Below are 21,672 nucleotides of genomic sequence, written 5' to 3' on the forward strand. Positions count from 1 at the left end.
AGATTGTGGTGTTTGAGACTGTCATTTATAGAGTGATAATGGACCTGGATGTAATGGACTGGGTCTGTTGTAAACAGTTGACTGAATAGGGCCTTTTTGAATAAGGTTGTTTTGATGCATTTGTAGCTGTTTAAATCTGCTTTCAGTTTTGAATCAGGCACAGTTAGACTGTGCTTTGGTCGGCTGGCTTTATTTGAATGAGTGTGGAGTTTTGCCAGTTTGTTTTTGGATACTTTTAATAGAATTTGCTTTTTGGGAGGAAGTAACTTTGAATGAAAAATTGTTGATCAACTTAGTGACTGGCCAGCTAAATTTTGGTGATGTTGAGGCAAGATGGATCTTGGTGGATCTGAATTTGGAAAAAACTTGACTTAGGCATATTGTAATCAAACTAGCACCTGACCAGATGAGAGTAAATGTCCTCTTTAATTGGACCCATTATTCCCTTAGTGACTTCTGATTGGCCTGAAGATAGACATAGGCAAGATCAATCATATGTAATATCTATATCACAAAATATTAAATTACAAAGATTTAACAACATTTGTTCCTAATAGTTACAGTTCTGGCTCATATTAAAAAAAAAGCCTGCATTTAAATATGTGAGCACTTTCTTTCTTTTTAATTGTAGTTGATATACATACAATATTATACTGGTTTCAAGTATACAACATAGTATTCAACAAATACCCACATTATTAAATTCTCCCCCAACTAGTGTAGTTACTATCTGTCAACATAGAAAGATGTTACAGAAATTTTTACTATATTATCTATCCTGTAGTTTCATCCCCATGACTAATTTATATTATGATTGAGATTTTGTGCCTTTTTATCCTCTTCTCTTATTTCACCATCCACCCCAACCCTTCTCCCCTTGGTAACCACCAGCCACTTCTCAGTGTCTATGAGTCTATTGCTGTTTTATTCATTCTGTTTTGTTTTGGTTTTAGATTTCATATATAAGTGAAATCACATGGTATTTGTATTTCTCTGCCTGGCTTATTTCACTTAGCATAATACCCCTAGGTACATCCATGTTGTCACAAATGGCAGGATTTTCTCTTTTTATGGCTGAATAATATTCCATTGTGTATATGTACCATGTCTTCTTTGTCCATTCATCTACTGATGGACACTTAGGTTGTGTCCTATTTGTTGTATTTCTATGTTCTTCTGTCTTTGTTGCCTTCTTAGGATTAAAAAGTTCCTGTTATTTCATTTTTCTTCTCTTTTTTTGTTAGCAATACATTCTCTTATTATTATTTTAGTGATTATCCTAGAGATTAAAACATGCATCCTTGGTTTACTCAAATACGTCTTAAATTAGTATTTTTATTACTTCCCAGGCAATGGAAGACTCTTACAACAATTTAACTCAATTTACTTACTTTCAACTTTTATGCTATTATTATAATGAATGGTAGTTCTATATATACATTAAACTAAATAAGACTTCTTGATATTTAAAAAAATAGTCACCACTTATTTAGATGTACCCATATGATTATGCTTTCCAGTTTTTAAAATTTTTCCTACATTTCATATTTCCATCTGAGTTCATATTCTTCTGTTTGAACATCTCCCTTTAGAATTTATTTTATTGTGGGTCAACTGGTGACATACTCTGTCAGTTTCTTTGTCTGAAAATCTTTTTAGTTATCTTCATTTTTATATTCTCCTGTATAGAAGGTTTCCTTTTCATTTTGTTGATGGTTTCCTTTACTGTGCAGAAGATTTTTAGTTTGATGTAGTCCCACTGGTTATTTTGCTTTTGTTTCCCTTAACTGGGGAGACATGTCTAGAAAAAATTGCTCACACTCATTTTCAAGCAATTTTTGCCTATGTTTTCTTCCATGAGTTTTATGATTTTGTGTCTTGTATTTAGGTCTTTAATCCATTTAGAGTTTCCTTTTGTGTATGGCGTTAGGATGTAATCCGTTTTCATTCTCTTGTATGTAGCTGTACAGTTTCCCCAACATAATTTATTGAAGAGACTATTTTCCATTGTATATTTATCATATATTATTTGACTCCGTTATCATATATTAATTGACTATATATGTGTTGCTTTATTTCTGGGCTCTCCGTTCTATTCCATTCATATATGGATCTGTTCTTGTGCCAGTACCATACTGTTTTAATTATTGTAGCTTTGGAGTATAGCTTGAAGTTAGGGAGCATGATGCCCTCAATTCCACCCTTCTTCTTCAAGATGGTTTTGGCTATTCAGAGTCTTTTTTGGTTCCGTATAAATTTTAGGTTTATTTGCTCTAGTTCATTGAAAAATGCCATTGGTATTTTGATAGGGGTTGCATTGAATCTGTAATGAAAATATTAATTCTTCCGATCCATGATCATGGGGTAGATTTTAATTTGTTTTGTCTTCATCAATTTCTTTCATCAGTGTCTTATAGTTTTCAAAGTACAGGTCTTTCACCTGCTTGGTCAGGTTTATTCCTAGATGTTGTATTCTTTTCAATGCAATTATAAATGGGATTATTTTCCTGATTTGTCTTTCTGGTTCATTGTTATTACATAGGAATGCAACCGATTTCTGTGTATTAATTTTGTATCCTGCAACTTTGTTGAATCTAGTCATTTGAATAGTTTTTGGTGGAGTCTTTAGGGTTTTCTATATATAGTATCATGTCATCTGCAAATAGTGACAGTTTTACTTCTTCCTTGCCAATTTGGATGTCTTTTATCTCTTTATCTTGTCTGATTGCTGTGCCTATCTTCAGTACTATGTTGAATAAAGTGGTGAGAGTGGGAATCTAATTCCTGATCTTAGAGGAAAAACTTTCAGCTTTATCCATTGAGTATGTTAGCTGTTGGTTTGTTGTATATGGCCTTCATTATGTTACATAATATATCAACATAAAGTTATTCCCTCTATATTCACTTTGTTGAGAGTTTTTATCATGAATGGATGTTGATGTTTATTCAGCATCTATTGAGATGACCATATGGTCTTTATCCTTTTTTTTGTTAATGTGGTATATCACATTGATTGATTTTCAAATATTATACCATCCTTGCATCCCTGGAATAAATCCCACTTGGTCATGAGGGATGATCCTTTTGATGTATTTTTGAATTCAGTTTGCTAACATTTTGTTGGGGATTTTTGTATCTATATTCATCAGGGATATTCATCTATAACTTTCTTTTTTGTGTGTTTGTCTGGTTTTGGTATTAGCGTGATGGTGCCCTCATAGAATGAGTTTGGAAGTATTCCCTCCTCTTCTGTTCTTTTGGAATGCTTCAAGAAGGATGTGTATTAGCTCTTCTTTAAATTTTTGGTAGAATTTATCTCTGAAGCCATCTAGTCCTGGATGTTTGTGTATTAGGAATTTCTTTTTTATTATCAGTTCAATTTCATTGCTGGTATTTGTCTGTTCAGATTTTCTGTTTCTTCCTGGTCAGTCTTGGAAGGTTTTACTTTTCTAGGAATTTGTCTATTTCTTCCAGGTTGTACAATTTATTGGCACACAGGTTTTTGTAGAATTCTCTAATTATTTGTATTTCCATGGTGTCAATTGTAACCTATTCCTTTTTCATTTCTTATTCTATTTGTGTCCTCTCCTTTTTTTTCTTGATAAGTTTATCTGGGGGTTTGTCTATTTTGTTCATCTTCTCAGAGGGCCAGATCTTGGTTTCATTCATTTTTTTCTATTGTTTATTCTCTATATTATTTATATCTGCTCTGATCTTTATTATGTCCCTCCTTCAACCAACTTTGGGTTTCATTTGTTGCTCTTTTTATAGTTTCATTAGTTGTGAGTTTAGACTGTTTGAGATTGTTCTTATTTCTTGAGGTAGTCCTGTATTGCTAGGCACTTCCCTCTTAGAATTGCTTTTGTGGCATCTCACAGATAGTGCTGTATTTTTATTTTAATTTGTCTCCATGTATTGCTTGATTCTTACTTTGATTTGTTCATTGATCCATTGGTATTTAGAAGCATGTTGCTTAGCTTCTGTGTGTTGTGGGTATTTTTGGTTTTCTTTGTATAGTTTCTATCTAGTTCATTCCATTGTGGTCTGAGAAGTTGCTTGATACAATATTAATATTTTTGAATTTATTGAGGCTCTCTTGTGGCCTACTATGTGATCTATTCTGGAGAACATTCCCTATGCACTTGCAAAAATGTGTATCCTGCTGCTTTTGGGCAGAATGTTCTGTAGATATCTGTTAAGTCCATCTGATCTATTTTGTTGTTTAGTGCCTCTGTTTCATTATTTGTTTTCTGTATGAATGTTCTGTCCTTTAATGTAAGTGGGATGTTAAAGTCTCCTAAGATGATTGAATTCTATTTCCCCCTTTAATTCTGTTATTATTTGTTTTGCACATTTAGGTGCTCCTATGTTGGGTGTAGGGATATTTATAATGGTTTTATCCTCTTGTTGAACTGATCTCTTCATCATTATGTAATGTTCTTCTCTCTCTCTCACTACTTTCTTTGTTTTGAAGTCTATCTTGTTTGAAGTATTGCTACTCTCGCCTTTTTCTCCCTTTTATTTGCATGAGGTATCTTTTTCCATCCTTTCACTTTCAGTCTGTGTATGTCTTTAGGTCTGAAATGAGTCTCTTGTAGGCAGCATATAGATGGGTCTTGGTTCTTTATCCATTCTGCCACCCCATGCCTTTTGATTGGTGCATTCAGTCCATTTACATTTAAGGTAATTATTGATAAGTATATACATAATGCCATTTTATCCATTGTTTTCTGGTTGTTTTTGTAATTCCTTTCTGTTTCTTTTTTCCTATCTTATACTCTTCTATTATTTGATGGTTTTCTTTAGTTATTTGATTACATTCCTCTTTTTTAGCTTTTGCATATCTATTATAGGCTTTAGGTTTGTGGTTACCATAAGGTTCATGGATAGTTTCATAACTATATAGCAGTCTATATTAAGTTGATGATTCCTCTATTACAATCACAATATAAAAGTACTTCTTTTCTTTCTTCTTTCTCCTCCACATTTTATGTATTAGTGTCATAATCTGCATTTTATGTGCATCCTTTGATTTTGTGTATAACTGATTTTACTACTTTTTTGTGTTTTAATTTCCTACTTGCTTGGTAAGTAATTTGTCTACTACCTTTACTGTGGGTTTATTTTCACTGGTGAAACTATTTAAGCTTAAGAACCTTTCTATCTAAAGAAGCCCCTTTAACATATCCTGTAATGCCAGTTTAGTGGTTGTAAAGTCCTTAAGCCTTAATTTATCTGGAAAATGTTTAATCTCTCCTTCAAATTTGAATGATAATCTTACTGGGTAGAAGGTTCTTGGCTGAAAGTCCTTCTGTTTCAATACATTAAATAGTTCATGCCACTCCCTTCTGGCCTGTAAAGTTTCTGCTGAGAAGTCTGCTGATAGCCTGATAGGGTTTCCCTTATAAGTAATCTTTTTTCTCTCTTTGGCTGCTTTCAGTACCCTCTCCTTATCCTTAATCTTTGTCATTTTAATTATATGTCTTGGTGTTGTCTTCCTGGGATTTAGTTAGGGGATCTCTGTGTATCCAAGACCTGGGTGTCTATTTCTTTCTCCAGATTGGGAAAGTTTTCAGCAATTATTTCCTCAAAGAGATTTTCTAATACATTTTATGTATTAGATGTCATTTTTTTCTTTGTCTTTCTCTTCTCCTTCTGGTACCCCTATTATGTGAATATCATTTCATTTGGAATTGTCACACAGCTCTCAGAATCCTCTCATTTCTAGAGATTCTTTTTTCTCTGTTTCTCAGTTCTGTTGTGTTTCTGTTCTCTAATTTCCATCTCATCTCACTGATTGTCTTCTCTACTTGCAGCAATCTGTTATTCATTCCCTCCATTGCATGTTCCATTTCAATTACTGTATTCTTCAGCACTGGGTGACTCTTTTTCAACTCTTCTATCTCTTTGTTGATGTGGTCCCTGAGATCCTCAGTACTTTTCTGCAGATCAGTGAGCATTTTTATGACTGTTAGTTTGAAATCTTTATCAAGAAGATTGGTGATCTCATTTCCTTTAGCCTTCTCTCTGTAGTTTTATTTGGAACATATTCCTCTGTCTTTTCGTTTTGTCAGGGTTTCTGTGTTTATTTCTTTGTATTGGATGGATCTGCACTGTTTCCTGGTCTAGAGAGTAATGGCTTTAAGAAAAAGGTGTCCTGTGGTGCCCAGAAGCTCAAGATTCTTTAGTCTCCAGTGCCTGGCTCTCCTTCACAGTGGAGGCCTAGCTGCTGTTGGTGGGCTATGGGCAGGGCCACCTTTGTGTCTGTCTGTCTCTCTGCTAGCAGTGGTCTATCTCAGTTTGCTATGGATGGCAGTTTGCCTCAAATAGCCCTTTGTCAGCTGAGCAGTGGTACTTCTGCTGGGATCATTGTCAGTGGGGCTGCCTTCTGCCTGCCTGAAGCAGTGGTGGCAATGCTGGGCTAACAGGGTGGGCAGGTTGGTTACATGGCTTTTGGGGAGGCACTCTGTGGTTCAGCAACAGACTGGGTTGCCTGTGAGGAGGAAGGAATGCTCAGAGCTGGCTCCTGCAGGCACCTCCTCAGTTGGGTTGAGATAGGGCCAAGAATACTGTGAAAGCCTCCCTCTGCCTACCAGGCAGCAAAGTCTGACACTGCTGGGCCAAGTGGGCTGGCTGGCAGGCAGGCAGGTGCACAGGGAAGCATCTTGAGGCTGAACCACCAGTGAGGGGGATGGAGCATTTGGGGCTCCTGTGAGTACCTGACCTATTGCATTAAGGGAGGGCTACGTAAGTGTCCACCTGTCCTTTCTCTTGTGGAACGGAGATAGTTCAGCGCAAACTTTACCCCTCTGGCATCCTTTCAGCTTCTGTGAAATCCTTCAAACTTCTGCCTCTGTATGGGTCTCAGGGCTGACGGAGTGTGCCTATCCTCCATAGCAGCAGGAGGAGCAGGAGGTCAGTGTCCCGGAGTGCTCCAACTCCACCCGGTGTCCAGCTCCACTCATCACAAAGCCCGATGCAGTGTGGACTCACATTCCCATAGCAGATCTCCAGGGCCCAGTGTGCAGGATTCTTGAGTCGTTAACCCCTTCCTACTCCATTTCTCTTCCTCCTGCTTGGGGGCTGGGATAAAGGAAGATCTGGGGTCCTGATTGATCATGGCTCTGCCACTTTACCCTTCTCTGTGTGGTCTTTTTTTCACCTGGTATAGGTGGTCTGTTCTGCAGTCTTCAGGTCATTTTCAGGATTAGTTGTATTTGCTGTAGTTGCTTCCCTGGTGTGTGTGTGGGAGGAGGCTTCTGCCTTGCATTCCTACTCTGCCATCTTTTTTCCTTTGACCCTGAAGCATTTTAGTTTGTCATAGTACTTCTTATTGATTTTTGCTTTTATTGCCTTTGCTTTGGTGTCAAATCCAAAAATATCATCAACAGGGGCTAATGTGAAACATCTTAGCCCCTGTGTTTTTTTCTAGGAGTTTTATGATTTTAGGTCTAATGTTTAAGTTTTTAATCCATTTTTAGTTGTTTTTTTTTTGTGTGTGTCTGTGTGTAGTGTAATACAGTGGTCCAGTTTCATTATTTTGTATGTGGCTATCCAGTTTTCCCAACACCTTTTATTGAAGGACTGTCCTTTCCCCATTGTATATTTTTGGTTCCTTTGTCCTAAATCAATTCATCATATATGCATGGGTTAATTTGGGTTCTCTATTCTACTCTATTAATCTATCTGTTTTTATGCCACTACCATGCAAACATGTAATATAGTTTGCAATTGGGATGTGTGACTCTCCAGCTTTCTTCTCTTTTTCAAGATTGCTTTGGCTATGTGGAGTCTTTTGTGGTTCCATACAAATGTTGGGATTATTTTTTTCTATTTCTGTGAAAATTGCCATTGGAATTTTGACAGTAATTGCATTGCTTTGGCAGATTGCTTTGGATAGGATGGGCATTTTAATAATATTAATTCTTCCAATCCATGAGCAGGGAATCTCTTTCTATTTATTTATGTCTTCTTTAATTTCTTTATCAATGTTCTATAGATACAGATCTTACACAATCTCTATAGTACAGGTCCTTCACTTTCTTGGTTAAATTTATTCCTAGGTATTTTATTCTTCTTGGTACAGTTATAAATGAAACTGTTTCTTACTTTCTCTTTCTGATTGGTCACTATTAGTGTATAGAAAGGCAACTGATTCAGGTATATTAATTTTGTATCCTTCAACTTTTGCTGAATTTGATATATTAGGTCTAATACTTATGGTGGAGCCTTTAGGTTTAGATAAATTTATAAAGGTTTAGTTAAATTATTACAACTGTCACAAACTTTAAAAATGTTCTATATAGTCTTCTTTAAAGAAATGTCACTTTTGTCAATAAGGGGTAGAATTTTCTCTCATTTTGCTTCCTAACTAATCATGAGTTATATTATCAAAAGGAATTGTATGTTAACCTTCTCTGTACAGTGGTAAAACAGATAATTATATGCCATAAAATTAATACTAATAAACTATAGACCAAATAACCCATTTCTAATCAATGCATGTATTGATCTCTTCACCTACTATGTCTCTTATAATACTCAAGGCATTTGGGTATAGTGTTTGTTGTAATGTACACAGTTCTTACTGAGGATAATGTGATTAAGTCTATTTTCTGTTTTATTCTATTAACTATTCCATTCCCTTCCATTCCCTTTAATTCCAGATGTTGACCTAGAATTCCAATTAATATAGATGAAGTGTATGCTGATAATGCTGAATTCTTCAGCCTCAATGTGATATATCTTGACCATTCTAGAATTGGGGAGCATTCTCAGGGAAAGGACTAGTTGCTATTCTTTTAAGATAATTCAGAAAGGTACAGAGCTACTCTACAGTGAGACTGAAGGAACAGAGTTAAATGAGAGGTATGGGAATCTTAAATTGTCAGCCTGAGAAGCATAGGGCAAGAGAATTTGGATTGGAAACATATATTAATAAGAAATATTTAATAAAGATTAAGTTAATCTAGGTAAATTAACCACTTTGTTTAAAGGATGTAAAAACTGATGTTCAGAGATAGTGAGTGACCTATCCAGGCTATTGGCTACTTATTGGCAGTGGTGAGAACACAGATCTTAATTTAAACCTCTTCACCAGTCTTAGAATCTGAAAGAGACAAGGGACTTCCAAATACACCCAATGAAAATAGATTGCCATGTGAAGTCTTTATTAATTGGCTAAAAATCTAAATACAATCATCAGAATTCTTAGTAGTAGTGACTGAAAATAAAAATACCTCCACACCCCAAATTAATATTATCTCTATATAACAAATAGAAAGTTTTTATTCTTCTACTGACTAGAAGGTTTATTTTCAGAGGCAGTTTTGCAAACTTGACATTAGGGTAGTAGTTTGATATGGTTTGCTTTAGAACATATTAAAAAATATAGCTACAATTTTTAGAAAATATTCCACTGTTGAATACATTTCATACTGAATTAATGTGAATTGTTTGAATTAGCAGTAAATTGAATTAATGGTAAAATATAATAACCACCATGTCTTCCTTTGATTCACAGAGGTTTATGGAATAGAAGTGGTTTTTCTTGTTAATAGGTCATGTGAGGTGAATAGTTAGATTCAAAGATTGGTTGATAGGGCTTTAAATTTGGGGAATAGTATAATTTCATTTTGAGATTGGTGGTAAAAGTAAAGGTGGTAGTCTGCACTCTTAAATCATATATAGTAACAGAACACTTTACAATGATGATGTGCTATTGGTTTGGTCTAACATTCCAAATCTGCTCTATTATGTTAAAAATATATTGCCACATATCAATATATGCCTTTTGCAGAAAAGATAAAGTTGGTTGTTCAACAGTAGTAGTTTGAATGGTGGCTGGAGTCATAGATTGGATTATGGCTGCAGCTATAATTTTGGAAGTTTCAGATGCAAGAGTAGTTGGGGAAGGATGAGCTGTGATATTTGGGGCAGCTGTGGTCTCTGGTGGAGCTGGGGAAGATGTAGGTGGGATGGTCTCTGGTGGAGCTGCAGAAGATGTAGGTGAGGCAGCTGTGGTCTCTTGTGGAACTGGGGAAGGTGTAGGTGGAGTGACTGTGTTCTCTGGTGGAGCTGGGGAAGATGTAGGTGGGGCAGCTGTGGTCTCTGGTTGAGGTGCTGAAGATGTAGATGGGGTGGCTGTGGTCTCTGGTGAAGCTGGAGAAGATGTGGGTGGGGTGGTCTCTGGCAGAGCTTGGGGAGATGTAGGTGGGACGGCTGTGGTCTCTGGCAGAACTCGGGAAGATGTATGTGGGACGGGTGTGGTCTCTGGCAGAGCTTGGGGAGATGTAGGTGGGATGGCTGTGGTCTCTGGCAGAACTCGGGAAGATGTATGTGGGACGGGTGTGGTCTCTGGCAGAGCTTGGGGAGATGTAGGTGGGACGGCTGTGGTCTCTGGCAGAACTCGGTAAGATGTATGTGGGGCAGCTGTGGTCTCTGGCAGAACGGGGGAAGATGTAGGTGGGACGGCTGTGGGCTCTGGTGGAGCTGGGGAAGAGGTGGGTGGGGCAGCTGTGGTCTCTGGCTGAATTGAGGAAGGTTGTGGTGATGGTGTACCTGCAGAAGAGTGTGTAGTGACATAATCTTCCCTTGCAGATGTGGTGGTAGCATTCTGAACAAGAGGAGTCACATCTGGGAAGAGAGCAATTTTGGTGGAAGCAGATGTGGGACTCATAGATAGGGTTTGAATAGTAGTCTCTGAGGCATTATTGTTGATCACAGTGTTATTTTTAACTGGACACTTAAGTAAGCAGGGATATTTTGACAATGAGTTTCCTCTCTTTAAATTTTTAGGCTTTTGTTGTATGGGTTGATTAAAATGGTGATGCTTTTGAAGTAATAGTTTCCAGTGAGGTGGAAATTTTGGATGAAATGGAAATCGGTGGTCAAATACATATCGCTGAACATTCTTCTTTTTGTGATATGGTTTCCATTGCTTTTTTCGACTTTCACCAAGCTGTAGAAAAGAAAGTGCAATAACTGAAAACATCCATTGATTTATCAACTAGGTGTTATTGCTGAATATGGGAGGAACAGTATTAGTGGCTGGAAACTGGATTGCAGTGGGTTGAGTGATTATCCTTCTAATTCACCAAATCTCAGTAATAACTTGCTTTTTGGGAGTTTCATTTTGTTAAATGTTTATTTCCCAGCTAGCTAGGGTGTATATATTCTTGTAGGCTCAAGCCTGGAGGATTAGCTAAATTTGCCCTTTGGTGCTTGCAGTTATTGTATTCTGCCCCTGGTAGAAATGGTAAGTTACAGCCTGAGGCCTGAGCAAAAAGACTCCCTGCTTGCTGCATTCTGTCTGTGAAACTTCAAAGACATTCAACTGAGATCCAGAAATCCTTTCTGAATTACACCCCTCATTTCTGCTAACATCAGAAAACAAAACAGACAACAAAATCCCAAACAACCCACTTAACAAATATTCCATCTCAGCTTCATATTCTCCATAACACAGGAAACTTCATTTTTAGCCTTTTTAAATTGGAGAATGAAAGTTGGCCATTAATTTTTAACTTCATCATTATAAAAATTAGATACAGAAACTCGGGGAACCATGAATCCTATGCTATTGTAGAAAACTTTTTCATATTATGCATTTTGTCTGTGTAGAGGACCTGTAGCTTTCATGATTTCTCAAAGGTATTTTTCACTTCTAAAAATAACACTGATCTAGTCCAGCTGTACAGCTGATAATTGATCTTTTCCCGATATACTTCCTGAACAGCTTTTATACTTTTATTCTGTATTCAATCTCTTACTAGAATTTAAAAGTTTCAATTATATTAATGAAATATTAACCTAAGGATAAGGGGGGAATTCCAAAGTTCCAAGAAAGTATAGGTTAATGTTTTCCCTCCTGATTATTTCTACATGAAAACTTTGTAGACCATGAAATAGATAAATCATTCCAGCCCCACACTATAAAGCTGTCTTCAGAGACAATGGTTGGCATGGGTAAAGAGGTAACTCCTGTGAGACTAGTGGAGTTCTCCAGCTAAGACAACTTGCTCAGAGACTAGTATACCTAGCCTTAGAAATAACTTTGGAAAGCATTGTTTTAAAAAATAAATTATCCAGGATATTCCAGGTCCTAACTGAGAACATCCAAAAGTTAAAATAATGGCTTCCAATCTATAAAACTTTGATGTTTTTACAAAGTTTTTCTAAAGCACATAGAATTCCAGAATCTGTAACTCTTAACCCAGGGTGTTCTTTATCACAGAACCTCTCAGGAGAGCCTTTCTGTTAGAGGGCAGTAGTTTTCATATATAAAATAAGCAAGTCAAGTTGTTCAAGCAAACCTTTCCCTGGAGATTCAATATGCAATCCAGATAACTATGAAATTGATCTGATGGAAGCAGGGTTGGAGGCCTCAGTCTCCCCCTTTCCAGGTGGTTTCTGAGGATAGTGTGAAGAACTCCCAGATCTTAGAGGAGCATGTATGAAACACTGCAAGGCCATCAGTGGATGTTTGGGTCTGTCTTGCATCTGTCTTTAAATAACTGAGTGACTTTGGGCAAAGCACTTCATTTCACTGGCTCTCAGTTTATTCATTTATGAAATTATTTTGATTAAATTAAGTTCCAGATCTAGAGTTTAATTCTATGACTTCTATGTTTGAAATAGTTATTCTTTTCATTCCCTTAATCAGATGATAAGCTTCAGGAAGGCAGGGATTTTGTTTTACTAATCTCTGCATGTTCAATACCTACAATTATGCTTGGCTCGTAATAGGCACCCGTGAGGTATTTACTGAATGAACGATACATGGAGATGATAATAAGGAAACACATTTCTCATTGAATAAATTTTAACATTTAAAAATGTTTATTAGGATGTGAATTTTAATTTAGGTGACCCAAAGAGTATCTATGGCATTTTGATATGAAGACAAAATTAATGAAAATCTTGTTAATTTTAATGTTAGCATAGGAATGTATCAAATGACCAGTTTGACTAATTTACTTAAAATATACTACTTATTTTGATTGGCAGTTTTAGATGGCTTTAACAGATCTTGTTGATTGGAATTGGGTGAAAAGGGGAGGAACTGAAAATGCTTAGCATGAATTGAAATTGAAAATTAAAAAGGGTTTGAGCTCAGACTGAAATATGAAAGTGCTTATAATAAATATAGTTAAGCCAGGAAGAGCATATTAAAGATATCCTCATTTGCCTGTTCACATCTATTATTTTTGTAAAAAAGATCCTTATACTGCTGACCCTTGAACAACATGGGTTTGAAGTATGTGGGTCCATTTATACATGGATTTTTTGCAATAAATATATTGGAAAATTCTTTTGGAAATTTGTGACAGCTTAAAAAATATTTTCTTTTTCTAGCATTCTTTATTGTAAGAATACAGTATATAATACATATAACATACAAAACATGTGTTAATTGACTGATAATGTTATCTGTAAGGCTTCCAGTCAACAGTAGGCTATTAACAGTTAAGTTATTGGGGATTCAAGGGTTACACATAGATTTTGACTGTCTAGGGGTGCGGTCATTGAGGCCCTTAGCCCCCGAGTTATTCAAGGGTCAGCTATATAGCCCTTAATATATGTCAATCCCTATTTTAAGTGGTTTACAAATGTAAATTTACTCAATTTCTTAACAACAGCATAAGGTGGATACTATTGTTATCCTCATTATACAGATGAAGCTGCCCAGAGAGAATGAATAACTTTTAGGTGAATATGTCTACCTATGCAAACCATACTTTTGAGCAGAGAGGGGAGAGGAGAGGAAGAAGGGTGGGGAGTGAGGGGAGAGTGGTCTGGAGTCAGGAAGGGACAAATTAGAGCGGCACATGGCACCTGGAGCAAGAAAGCGGAGACAGGAGGAAGCAGAAGCTTCCTAAAGTAATGAGAGGGAGGCCAAATTTAGGGATTTGGAGTAGGAGGAATAAACAGGTTATGAAAGAAATAGATAGAATGGAAGAGGATTAGAAGAGTGCAAGGTCAGAACAGCACTTGAAATTGGAAAGCACACAAAATGCTTACATTTTGGGTTACTAGCTTCTATGATTTTTGGGAAAACCTATAATCCTTTCCCAAAGATAAGGAAGCAGTATATGTAAGTGATGCTATATTTAACAGAGTCCTCATCTGACTCCAGAATACATGCCCTCAGTCTTTTTGGGGGACACCTGAGAGAGGGGCCAGGCTACCTACTCCCTGAAATGGCTCCACAGAAGCAGAGTAAGCTGCTGCCCGAACTCCCAGCTGGTGCTCTCTGACTGTGGGCTGGTGCCACTCTGGGTACCTCCTGAAGGGCCACGTTTAAGTATTTCTGGGCTGTCTCCTCAAATTTAAATTCTTTGGAAATTCTTTCTCTCGCTAGAGCATTTTGAGAGTTGGGCAATTTAAAGAGTTTTATTCATCCTGAACATGTGGAAGGGATAATTCTTTAGGTGTCTGGAATTTGTAGGAAGTATCAGGAAGGGTTTCCTCAAAACACCAACTCAGCTGTAGTCATTTCACGACCACACAATGATTTGCTTTGACTGGAATGTCATTTTTCTCCATCTAGAGGTGTTTGTTAACCAGAGGTTCCTTGTTAAAATTCAACTTATTAAAAAGTTAGTATTACCATGCATATTCAGACCTAAAATTCTTATCAACTAATATGTAAATAGGGATTTTAACAATCCTACAGTCATAATTTTTACATTTGTATTGTGCTTTAAAATTTATAAATACATGTGTTCTCACTCTTCAACAGCCTTGTGAAGCATATGCTGTTATTACTATTCTCACACAGGGAAATTGGGCCCTATAGAGAGATTGTAACTCAATATTCATCTGGATTTTCAGATGATGAACTTAAGCCCACATCTTCTGAACCCCAACTTCAGTGCATTTTCTTCTAGTCACAGAAATCAACATTAGGGTCCAGCATACAGGCCCAGACAGTTTTTCTGGAGAGAATCTTATATAGTAGTTGGGAAATATGAGAGTATAAAAGAGTAAATTCTTATCAGTTCTCCTACTCTCTCTATCAGCTTTTTACTGTCATAATATTCCGAAGGTGTTCAGTCTCATTCAAAATATCTGCATTCCATTTCTGGAGCCTTCCCTCAAATTTGTCAAAATAAAAGTGCACAAATACATCCACTTATATAGACTTAGAAACAAATATGCTATTCATTATATTGTATGTCACTCGGAATCATGATCAGTTTTACTCTTCTTTTCCCAGTAGACCTTAAAGACCTTTAAAACTGGGTCCATTTTGTAATTTTTAGGTTTGGGAAACCGTAGTTCCTGTCTTCTTTTGTGGTTCCACCATTTCCTCTATCCATCTCCAAACTTCCTACATATTCTCTCCAGGAGATCTTGTAAGGCCCTCTAGCTTTCATATGTTCCAAATATAGACTCCCCCCCTTGACTTATTTCTGGAGTCCAGACAATGTATATCTAATCGACTCCTGACATCTCCTTGTAGAAGGCTAATTTAACATATCCCAGATAGAATTCTTATGTTCATTTCTTTTTAAAATCACATGCCCAACCCAGCAGAAGTTAAGGTAGGTTTAATTACCAAAACATATCTTAAATTCACCCTCATGTTTTACTTTAATTGCTGACATTTAGTGCAAGATACCATCATCTTTTTTTCTGGACCATGGCTATAGCTTCTTGACTACTCTCTTTACCTCAACTTTTGTTCCCTTCCCTGCCCAGAATCCAGAATCGTCATTCCCCTGCGGATGCTGTAATCATCCTGAGGCTTCCTAATATACTGAGAATCGAATCTGTATTCTACATCAGTGAGGTGCTACATGATTTGTTTTCTGCATCTTAGTCTGATCTCATCACATGCAGGGTAAAATTTGTGCTACGTAAATATTGATTAAATAATATGCATCATTTCCTTGCGCTTTAGTGATCTGTCTTCTTATGTTTCACAGAGAGCAAAAGGTGTCAAATTCCTATTTCCTTGGAAATTCCTTGGAAACAGGAATTGCTTTTTATACTTTTAAAGTCTCAAGTAAGTATATGCACTAAACGTTTGTTATGGGTACGTAAGAATGAAAGTTATTTGGGTGAATACTTACTGAGAAGCAAGCACTCAGTGCACAGATGCACACCAGCAGTGGTAGAATTTTCATCTTTTTCTCTTGGCTCCTGGGAAAAGCAGAGAAGTGGCTCATTGCTAGTCATGATAATGTGGGAGAGGGATGTTTTTGGTACATGATTTGTTTTTGTTAGAAAGTACAGTTTAAAAGAGAGCGATGGTTTCCAAAAAATGTGTATATATATTTTCACTCCATAGTGGTCAGGCAAAATTACTTGAAGCTAACATATCTTTCAGAGAGAAGACAATGGAAGAGAGTCAAGTATTATCCTTGTAACTAGCTTGTAGCATGAGCATTTTCCACTGATAGTTAAGATTGCCTGGGAAGGGCAGGATCTTAGGAAGTTTAGCAATAAGAGAAGAAAATAGTTTTCTTCTTATTTCTATTCCAGTTCTAGAAGTTTCCCTGTTTGGTGAACCGTCTTACCAATTTCCTGATATTTACTAAACAAGGTTTTGTAAATGCTACATGACATTCTTTTAAGCCAGAAGACCTTCCTTGTCTCTGTGTTGTAAAGGACTTAGGACAAAGAACCATGTCAAATGGACTCTTTCCCAAACTTCATTCTACTGAAGATTGTGCCATTTGATGCCCTTTTTCTAGTTCCCTAAAGGACATAAATTATGTTTTATTTATTTTTATGTCATTATGCTTAACACACAGTATAAATTTAATTTATCTTTTTTTAATAGCTACTTCCAAAAGACAATTGTACTTTGAACTACAGGTTGTAGGAGGGGAGAGTAAGGGAAGGACACGGTCTTTTTCTTCTTTTTTCAATCATACATACAATAGGTACATGTCAACTTGATATCAGAAAACAAAATGAAGGTTAAATTGTTGTGTAGACAGAGTACTATTAGGGCAAGTAAACTAGTGTGTATATATGAATGCAGTGTGCTGTCAGATCAGATACACTTCACCATATGCTCTGTGGTTTATCAAACTGGTGTTAGAGTCAATCACACTTGGTTTAAATCCCAGCCATGCTATCTACTGTGTGACTTAAATGAATTGCAATCTCCTTAAGACTGTCCTGAGGATTGATTGGAATAATATACATTACGAATTGTACTGAGAGCAGTGCCTGGTCCATGGTAAAGGCTCAGAGGTGGTGATTTTTGTAACAGTACTATACTAAGAAGAAACCTATCTTGTCCAATTGGAGAAAGGAATTGTTATTATTTTCCAAGTTTTTAATATCCTGTAAGATTGTCTTCTATTTTTAAGATTAAAAAGCATTCCCCACTGATCAGATTAGCATATGAGGTGAATCTGTTATCGCACAGGTTAGTTCACAAGAAAAGAGAATAGTTGTATTAGAACCATTGTTATTACTTAATATATGTATATAACTTGAAAATGGCTTAATTTACATTAAGATATGTTAGTAGTCGATATATGTAAAATATCCACATACCTGGCTTGGTGTAAATCTTTCTTCGTAGGATGCTCAATCCAATTGATTGACTTCAGTTGATTCTTTTAGGATGGTAACTGGAAACAAAGGAGGAGAAAGCACAAGAGACTTTTCAGGTTTTATAGCTTTCCAGTTGAATATTTTGAAAATAGGAAATTTATTGGATTTAGGATAAGGTCACTTCTGTCAAGGAATTTGATTTCAAAGACAAAGAAAGTATAGTTGTAATCTACTGAGGGTGACAGTAGTCTATTGTGTATCAGTTTCTTCCTGATGAACTTGGTGACAATGAGAGGTTCTCAGTGAATAACTTACTTGATTGATAAGCATGATAGTGATTGGTGACACCAAAGGAGACTACATAACCATGGCCCAGATTTTCCAAGCAGGAACATAATCTTCCACCCTTTCCCTCTGGCCTCTCAAAGTAAGCAGAGAGATTGCCCTCTGACAGTTTATGTGATGGAGCACCATTTTTTTCTCTGTCAAAAATATGACTTAGCTAAAGGCAGAGGGCTAAAAAAACAATGTGATATTAAATACTGGTGAAGGACAATTGCTTCAGAGCTGGGAGAGAAACATTTAATTTAAACATGAGCAATGTAAAAATTAAAAAAATTTTATTTTGAAAAAAATTTGAGCAAGGAGAAAAGTGAGGAGAATTGTATAATACACAACCGCACAACCATTCCCTAGATTTCACAGTTGTTAACATTTGCTATAGATGCTTAACTGATTGTTTTACTGAAATATTTTAAGGTGAATTATAGAGAACATAGCTAATTCATAAATATTTCCATATCTATCTCAAAAATATCTTTCTTTTATAACACAACAGCAACACCTAAAATTAATAACTCATACATACAATCTAAAACTCAGCCCATATTCAAATTTCCCAGATTTTGCCAAAAGTATTTTTAGTTGTTTTGTTCTAACCAGGACTCAAATAAGGACCATGAATTACATTTACTGGTTATGTCTCTAGTTTCTTTTGTCCTAGAACATTCTCCTCTCTTTCCTTCAATGATATTGATCTCTTGAATGACTAGACCAGTTCTCTTGATAAGGATTTATTTTTAGAAAGAAATTTAAGGGCCATTTTGATAAATGTTTTCAAAGTTAGATATTTCTATTACATTAAATAGTCAGACTGGAATACAGTTTTGAAGCTGTGACTCCACTTCTAGACACTCAATTTGTTCTTTTTCATGTATGCTCTGTGAGGGCAGGTTCAGAAGTCATCTTGTTTGGATTAGATCCTTGCTTCTCCACTTACTACAAATGCAGCATTTAGCAAGTTTTTTCATCTCTCTAAACCTGAATTTTCATATCTGCAAAATAAAGGTAGCATCTGTCTTACAAAGTTTGTTGTGAGAATAATATTAGATAACTTAAAGAATCTGATACAGTGCTTTTCAAGTGTAAGCCCTCTGCTATTGACTGCATCACCATTAGTAGTTTTTGATGTAGTACTGAGTTCATAGATATGGCTTATAATATCAATTTCTTTCCCTCTGTATTTCTAGTACTGGATGATATCTAATTAAAATATGCTTGTTGTAGTCAAAATTGACTGTGAAGTAGAATTTTTATTGATGTGAAACAAGTTTTATGAGTCCATGTCTTAATTAGAACAATTCTCAAATCATCATAAGTTATTGTTCATTTAGTTGATGATTTGTAATGACCTGAAAATTAATAGAATTTCCAGGAATGTTTAATTACGTCTCAGTCTTGACTCACACCTGAAGATAACAGATTCAGATAAATATTGGAAAAGTGTAATGGAACATGTTATAACCTAATCCTCTCAGGTTTTATCTTTCAATAAATAATGAGCATCATTTATTTATTTAGTGTTCTTGCAGTGTTAGGAGCGACTTGGCATTTTAGGAGCTCATGATCATACAGTAGCGATTATATATGTCATTACATATTTTGGAAATAATGTATAAAAATTACTAATGTACAGACTATCAATCACCATTTTGCCATATTTTTAAGTAGCACTGGCTATTATGACATGGGGCACAATGTGATAACCTCACAGTATATTGCTCACTGAGTTCGGCTCTTCCAGAGCAAAAAAGCCATAGCTGATATTCTGCTCCTCACTGCTTCAGAGTAGACAAAAAAGAAAGAAGTAGTAGAAGGCTTTTATCAACCATCTTTCTACCTTGATTCCAACCCCATGGATTTTTCAGATTATTTTATGCTTTCTAATCCTTTGTAAAACATAATTAGAATATGGAGAACAGCAATGGATTAAGAACATATTACTGTATCAATATTATTTTATGGTTTGTTTTTGTAGTTTGAAATGTGTCTTCTGCTTTTACTAAAGTAGAGAGTTAATTTCCTTTTGAGTTTTGAGGTCTTTGTGGGATGGGAGAGTCTATGGAATCTGGAGTTTTGAGAAATAATCTGGAGTTAAGAGCAAGATTATTTGTTATGGCACAATGGAAGATTCGCCTGGAAAGTGGTGGAAAGAGTATCTCAACTTTGGCTACTCTTGGCAAGGACTGTATAATCTAATTTGTATCTATATATTCAAGAAAAAAGGAAAGAATTAATGTGTATCTTCTTTAGTTTTTGATTCCCTTCTACAATGTTTTATATTATCAGTCCTGATATCTTAATATGCCTAAATCCTTTTCATTTTCAAAGTACTTCCATATACTTCATTATCAATGACTTAGAACAATTCTTAGAAACAAATATAGCGTCCTAGGAATCTGTGGGGGGCTCTTATTTTGTTAACATAACAAAGCCAGTGGACTAACAATGGATAATGGTGACATCGAAATATTCTTAATACTGCTTGTTCTAAGCATTTTTACTAGAAGGTTAGATAAATGGTTTATACTTTCCAGTAAAATGCCTCATTTGGTATTTTCCACTTCTCCCACTTAAGTTAGCTTGTTAATCTTTCCTTGTCATGACTATACTTTCTGCATCAGCTGTATACCTCTGGCTTAAACTAACCCTTTTTAGCCTGAAGCTCTTTTGTTTTTTTTTTATTCTCCTGTCTTTGATTTCAAGATTTTATTTTGATTATTCCTTCTGATTTGGGCTCAGCAAAACCTAAGCTCAGTCATTCCACTGAGTGAGGCTTTTCCTCACTGAGATAAATTATGATCATTTTTGTAATTGCTTTATCTGCCTTTGAAGTGTTAAGTTCTGCTTTAAAGATAGCATTTTATAGTGGAATAGGAGACAAAGACATGGATAAGAGGGTCTTGGACTTAAAAGACAGGCAAAGAAACATTTTACAGGTGATAGCAGGTTCAGTGGACATTCACAGCAAGAATGGAGGAGGTGATCCTCAGCATCTGTCCACCTTAGGCTCCCTTATAAAGGAGTTGCTCAGGTTGAGTTTTGATGTGGACTAACAGCATTTGTGTTCATTATCTTATCATCTTAATGCATTTATGTCATAAATAGAACAGTAGTTGAGGATGAAATGACCTTCTGGCATTCTCTTGAATCCTGTGGATATTTGTGAAGTATAGAATCTCACTTTCTGGACACAAGAGGAAGGTCAATTAATGTTGATAATGAAAATGGTTTTTAAAAGATGGTACAGTCTTCTAAAAAACTTGATTGTATCAACTGAGAAAAGGAGGTGAAACTGAAAAAAACAAAGGTCTTTTCTATGGGGTCTCAGAATTGCAATTCAGAGAGCACAGATCCTGGTAACATCCAGAAAACCATCCTGCTCACATAGGGATGGCAAAGAGTTTTTATGAGAAAGAAGGAGGTGCATGCTTAAATATTTTAGGTAAAGAAGAGAAGAGAAAAAAATTTGGTACTAACTGGTTAAGCCAATTTTGATTACCATCTGATCAATTGTGTTGGTGATTTTTAAAACTATTCTTGGTATGACAGTTAACTATTCTGTCATCATAAAGTTCATATCAACAACTTTATGGTCCAAAAGCCAGTTGTTCTGTTGGATTTTATAAGCAATTGCTTGTATTACCGATTCTGGCCCAGTTGAAGGGTTCATTAGATAGAAAGGAAAATGGAGCTTCAAAATGGAGGTCTCATGTCCAGGAATTTATAAAATTCCCCCTTAACAACTTTTTTCCTCCTTAAACATCAATTATTTTCATCCAGGAGGGACAACAAACTTAAAAGAAATGTTTG

At 35.9% G+C, this 21,672-nt stretch overlaps 1 protein-coding gene across 1 annotated transcript; it reads right to left on the reverse strand.

Annotated features, from left to right (window-relative positions):
• Window positions 1–9,149: 9,149 nt before the first annotated feature.
• On the reverse strand, window positions 9,150–17,634 carry MUC7 (mucin 7, secreted). The gene is made up of 3 exons (XM_073236291.1): window positions 17,521–17,634; window positions 16,080–16,149; window positions 9,150–10,960 (listed from the first exon to the last, which is right to left on the reverse strand). Exons 2-3 carry the CDS (start codon window positions 16,131–16,133, stop codon window positions 9,719–9,721), a joined length of 1,296 nt encoding a protein of 431 aa, XP_073092392.1. The 5' UTR covers window positions 16,134–16,149; window positions 17,521–17,634; the 3' UTR covers window positions 9,150–9,718.
• Window positions 17,635–21,672: the final 4,038 nt, after the last annotated feature.

The sequence above is a fragment of the Manis javanica genome, chromosome 5, assembly GCF_040802235.1.
Source record: "Manis javanica isolate MJ-LG chromosome 5, MJ_LKY, whole genome shotgun sequence".
Taxonomy (NCBI): Eukaryota; Metazoa; Chordata; class Mammalia; order Pholidota; family Manidae; genus Manis; species Manis javanica.

Bases quoted from the DNA above. Each gene is read 5' to 3' on its own strand.
- MUC7 (XM_073236291.1), bottom strand. From the start codon at position 16,133: ATGAAAATTCTACCACTGCTGGTGTGCATCTGTGCACTGAGTGCTTGC. The intron at 10,961-16,079 runs GTAAGTATTCAC...TCTTTTCTACAG, and splicing joins CACTGAGTGCTTGCTTCTCA to CTTGGTGAAAGTCGAAAAAA.